General features: G+C 24.3%; 1 protein-coding gene across 2 annotated transcripts; it reads left to right on the forward strand.

Annotated features, from left to right (window-relative positions):
• Positions 1-3,969: 3,969 nt before the first annotated feature.
• On the forward strand, positions 3,970-5,611 carry LOC127076356 (uncharacterized). 2 transcript variants are annotated; one of them, XM_051017981.1, is made up of 2 exons: positions 3,970-5,147; positions 5,411-5,611. In XM_051017981.1, the coding sequence occupies exon 1, from the start codon at positions 3,971-3,973 to the stop codon at positions 5,117-5,119; it is 1,149 nt and encodes a 382-aa protein (XP_050873938.1). In that variant the 5' UTR covers position 3,970; the 3' UTR covers positions 5,120-5,147; positions 5,411-5,611. The 2 variants fall into 2 exon arrangements, with proteins under 2 accessions (XP_050873938.1, XP_050873939.1); XM_051017982.1 differs by having other exon boundaries at positions 3,970-5,134.
• The last annotated feature ends 389 nt before the right edge of the window (positions 5,612-6,000 follow it).

Below are 6,000 nucleotides of genomic sequence, written 5' to 3' on the forward strand. Positions count from 1 at the left end.
TTAATACTCCACTGACCTAGTCAATAGAAAGGAGGTTGTGGACATAATTATTCATTTCAATCCCCAACTATATTTTGGCAAATAAATAATTTAAATATGTTGAGTTATAATACTATATATGATGACGTGAGATTGGTAAAAAGTATAGTTGCATGATTAACTTAATCATTTCAAACAAAGAATGTAGATTTTCCATTACCAATCAAAAGACAATTCACTGTATATGATAATTATACCTTGTTTTTTTTATAAATCCTTAATTCAGTTGAATGCAAGATTCATTGCTCCAACATTTCTGAACTACCTGCAATTTTAACATATGTATTAGACTTTGAAAAAAATTATAAAAAAATGTGTTTCTATGTATTTTCTATAATTAGTTTTGAAGGATTTCATAATAAATTTTTATGTAATTGTTTTTTTAATTTCTAACACCATTAGGCATGCTAAAACCAAACATGACATGCAATAATCTATTTATAATTTAGTCGTATACACATATTTCATAAGATGACAACGTATTTTGTTATCAATCTAAAATACTTATTAACATTTGAAGATATGATACTCATATAAATTTTGTAGTTGAAAGAACACACAAAACACAATGTTCAACGTAACAACATAAGATTTTTTATTTCAATGAATTTTTCTTTAAATATTTATGATAATGAAGAAATTAGACTATATTTTTATTTATGTAAACAATTTTATTGCTTTTGATTTTAATACATTTTTATTATAATTCGGTATACAGAATATACATATTTACTATAATTATTCTGTTGAAAGGATAAAATATGTTAGTGCAAAGATAACAGCGGTATAAGATTCAATATGCCAGCATGTTATTGCAAAATTACATCTATGTAAAATTCAATTAATAATAGATTGACATTGGAATGACCCTATATTATTGTTCATAATAAGTAACCGATTTTAATTTATAGAGTTTGGATCTCAATTAAATCAAATCAAATCAAATAATAAATATACTATTTAAATTTTAAAAATATTCTTATCATATATGGCGGGTAAATATCAATAATAATAATAACAATAATAATAATTAATTGGTAGGTAAATTAACAATAATATTAAATTACTCAATTAATATTAATCAACTATATTAAATAGTTATTTTTAATTTAAAGTTATAATTTAATAACATATAATTATATAATTAAATATATATGGATTGTAAGTTATAATTTAAAGTTATAATTTAATAACATATAATTATACAATTAAATAGAGTTTAGTACGAAATTACTTATAGGAACATGAAAATAGCTGTATTATGGATTGTAATTAGGGTAATTAAGTAATTATGGTGGTAATTAACTTTTATGTTGAAAGGATAAAATATGTTAGTGCAAAGATAACAGCGGTATAAGATTCAATATGCCAGCGTGTTATTGGAAAATTACATTTATGTAAAATTCAATTAATAATAGATTGACATTGGAATGACCCTATATTATTGTTCATAATAAGTAACCGATTTTAATTTATAGAGTTTGGATCTCAATTAAATCAAATCAAATCAAATAATAAATATACTATTTAAATTTTAAAAATATTCTTATCATATATGGCGGGTAAATATCAATAATAATAATAACAATAATAATAATTAATTGGTAGGTAAATTAACAATAATATTAAATTACTCAATTAATATTAATCAACTATATTAAATAGTTATTTTTAATTTAAAGTTATAATTTAATAACATATAATTATATAATTAAATATATATGGATTGTAAGTTATAATTTAAAGTTATAATTTAAAGTTATAATTTAATAACATATAATTATACAATTAAATAGAGTTTAGTACGAAATTACTTATAGGAACATGAAAATAGCTGTATTATGGATTGTAATTAGGGTAATTAAGTAATTATGGTGGTAATTAACTTTTATGTTGAAAGGATAAAATATGTTAGTGCAAAGATAACAGCGGTATAAGATTCAATATGCCAGCGTGTTATTGGAAAATTACATCTATGTAAAATTCAATTAATAATAGATTGACATTGGAATGACCCTATATTATTGTTCATAATAAGTAACCGATTTTAATTTATAGAGTTTGGATCTCAATTAAATCAAATCAAATCAAATAATAAATATACTATTTAAATTTTAAAAATATTCTTATCATATATGGCGGGTAAATATCAATAATAATAATAACAATAATAATAATTAATTGGTAGGTAAATTAACAATAATATTAAATTACTCAATTAATATTAATCAACTATATTAAATAGTTATTTTTAATTTAAAGTTATAATTTAATAACATATAATTATACAATTAAATATATATGAATTGTAAGTTATAATTTAAAGTTATAATTTAAAGTTATAATTTAATAACATATAATTATACAATTAAATAGAGTTTAGTACGAAATTACTTATAGGAACATGAAAGTAGCTGTATTATGGATTGTAATTAGGGTAATTAAGTAATTATGGTGGTAATTAACTTTTATGTTGAAAGGATAAAATATGTTAGTGCAAAGATAACAGCGGTATAAGATTCAATATGTCAACGTGTTATTGGAAAATTACATCTATGTAAAATTCAATTAATAATAGATTGACATTGGAATGACCCTATATTATTGTTCATAATAAGTAATCGATTTTAATTTATAGAGTTTGGATCTCAATTAAATCAAATCAAATCAAATAATAAATATACTATTTAAATTTTAAAAATATTCTTATCATATATGGCGGGTAAATATCAATAATAATAATAATAACAATAATAATAATTAATTGGTAGGTAAATTAACAATAATATTAAATTACTCAATTAATATTAATCAACTATATTAAATAGTTATTTTTAATTTAAAGTTATAATTTAATAACATATAATTATACAATTAAATATATATGGATTGTAAGTTATAATTTAAAGTTATAATTTAAAGTTATAATTTAATAACATATAATTATACAATTAAATAGAGTTTAGTACGAAATTATTTATAGGAACATGAAAGTTGCTGTATTATGGATTGTAATTAGGATAATTAAGTAATTATGGTGATAATTAACTTTTATATATTAAAAAATTATGGTGGTAATTAACTTTTATATATTAAAAGTAGATAACATATAATTATACAATTAAATAGAGTTTATTTAATAACATATAATTATACAATTAAATATATATGGATTGTAAGTTATAATTTAAAGTTATAATTTAATAACATATAATTATACAATTAAATAGAGTTTAGTACGAAATTACTTATAGGAACATGAAAGTAGCGGTATTATGGATTGTAATTAGGGTAATTAAGTAATTATGGTGGTAATAAACTTTTATATATTAAAAGTAGATAACATATAATTATACAATTAAATAGAATTTAGTACGAAATTACTTATAGGAATATGAAAGTAGCTGTATTATGGATTGTAATTAGGATAATTAAGTAATTATGGTGGTAATTAACTTTTATATACTAAAAGTAGATTTCATAATTAAGTTATTATTAGATTTATTTTCACTAAAAAAAATAAAATTTATTTTTTAATTAAAATATAACAGAAATCTTTTAGAAAAATGATTTCATCTTAAGCATTTATTCTTATTCAATATTTAAATATAACATTTAACATGATTGAATGTGATTAAAAGTAAATTAAATATGTTTGGATTTATCAAAGTAAAAGTGATTATTGATAATTTAAATAAAAGTTGATTTGAATAATATAATTACTAAATTTGGGTTTTATATAATTAAATTATTAATTATAATTTATGATTAAAAAATAGGAATGGGCCTGTGGATTGAAGAGCCCAATGCTCACACTCCTTCTCTAACCTACAAATAAAAAGTGCAACACAGAGGAAAACCAAATATCAGGATTTACTCGCTTCTGCTTTTTACCGCATCTCTATCTTGTTCACATTACTTAATTGTTTAAATGAATTCTGATTCTAAATCGCAGGATCATACCGACGACAAGAATATGAGTGAAAACTCAAATAGTTGTAAAGTGATGTCAAAGCTGTTGCTTCCTCAAGACTTGATGCTTCATATATTTCATTTGCTTCCTATTTACTGCCTTATCGACTCTGCAAGGTATGTTTCTAAACATTGGGCTGACACTTTTAATCAACTCGACGGACGCCGTCTGCGTTCTACACCTGGAATTTTGGTTGAAAACCGCCTGTCAAAAGGAAATTTTTATTTCTTGGAATTCAAAGATGACGTGAATGCCGGATTTGAAACCATTTACTTACCAACACCTCCGAATATGGGATTTTTAATGGGTACTTGTCATGGCATTTTGATGCTTTTGGCTCCCGATGGACACATTTTCCTCGTAAACCCCGTCCTCAAGTGCTGGCTTAGACTTCCTCGTTTTTATGTCTCTCAATGTCAATCACCTTTATATATTATGAATCGGTGTGCTATAGCATGTGTTCCTCATACTGCCAAATTCAAGTTGTTCTTTCAAGACATCCTTATCGTGCCGGGTGCTATTTTCTATGTTTTCTATGTGCTAAGAGTTGGAACAGATAACTCATGGAAAGAGATAGCCAGAAAAGAAGCTCCCCGTGATGGCCATATATCATGGAAGCCACTTTATAGTGGAGGCAATGATCTCTACTGGATAACATCGGAGGGAATTATTGTGTTCAGTGTTGACAAGGAAATTATTGTACGAGAATATCCACTTTACGTGTCTCTTCATAGACGGACACCAAACTATTTATGGACGGGAACTCACATTTCTTGCATCTTGACTAAACGTTCTTACAAAGAATATGAAATCCACCTTCTGGATTTTGATTCTGGAAAATGGTCTCTTTATCATGAGACGGGGCCATTTGATTATACGACTGCTTCTGGTCATAATCTTATTGCTCCAAAAGTGAAATTCCGGTTATGGATTAATGATCAAATTATCTTTACGGTCGATCTAACAGAAAAAAGAATTACATACCTACATTTTGCTTACGATGTGAAGACCAAACAATTTACAAAGATCGAGGACATTGACGAGGGCTACTATGAAGCATGGCTTCACACTAACACTCTAGTTTCTTTGTCAACTGCTCCGGCATAGCAGCTATGTTTCCCGGTATAATACATAGGTACTCAGAGTCTGGTTTTAGTTCTCAGAAATATCATGAAGTATCATAGCTTGTTTCCAGCATATATTTGATTTTAGTTATACTTTCATCTCTAATGTTATTTATGAGCCAATGAATTCAATGTTTGATGACTAATGAGTTATCTTATATGACTGCACTAGGTTGTGGAAACACTATATGAAACTACTTATTTTTCTTGATCACTAACTACTTATATGCTCTCATTAAAACTTATACTCACTACTTATTTTCTCTTATAACAGAATTCATGGTTTGAAAGGCTCAAGAGATGTTTGATACTTTGATTTGAAGTTGTAAGCTGATTTCATTGCATTGCGAATAGTATGTGAAATCCATATTCTACTAGTTTTATTTAGATTAATTGTTTGACATCTTAATTATTTGATTAAAACTATAGGTGGTGCAATACCTTGTTTTTGTGTCAACATGGATACACTGTACTGGAAATCTATTATGATAAGTGTAACTACTCCTTTCTGTATGGCTTTATCTTGGTTTATGTCAGTTAATATTTTTTAATTGGTCTATATACACTAAATTGGTTTAGTCATATTATAGATTATGTGCAACTCTCATGTATAAATTAGTCATATTTTTTTTATTATATGTTATTGGATACAGAACAATGTTTATTTATATATATATATATATATATATATATATATATATATATATATATATATATATATATATATATATATATATATTCTTACACCTGTTTTGTACACCAATACTTACATCATATATATTCTTTAATAAAAAAATATATTTTATGAATAGTGTTATAAACAGTGATGAAAATGGTTAATAAATATTAGAAAATTCGGTAAAA

This window comes from Lathyrus oleraceus, chromosome 4 (genome assembly GCF_024323335.1).
Source record: "Lathyrus oleraceus cultivar Zhongwan6 chromosome 4, CAAS_Psat_ZW6_1.0, whole genome shotgun sequence".
NCBI classification, from domain to species: domain Eukaryota; kingdom Viridiplantae; phylum Streptophyta; class Magnoliopsida; order Fabales; family Fabaceae; genus Lathyrus; species Lathyrus oleraceus.

Coding starts and splice junctions, on each gene's coding strand:
- LOC127076356 (XM_051017981.1), top strand. CDS start 3,971: ATGAATTCTGATTCTAAATCGCAGGATCATACCGACGACAAGAATATG.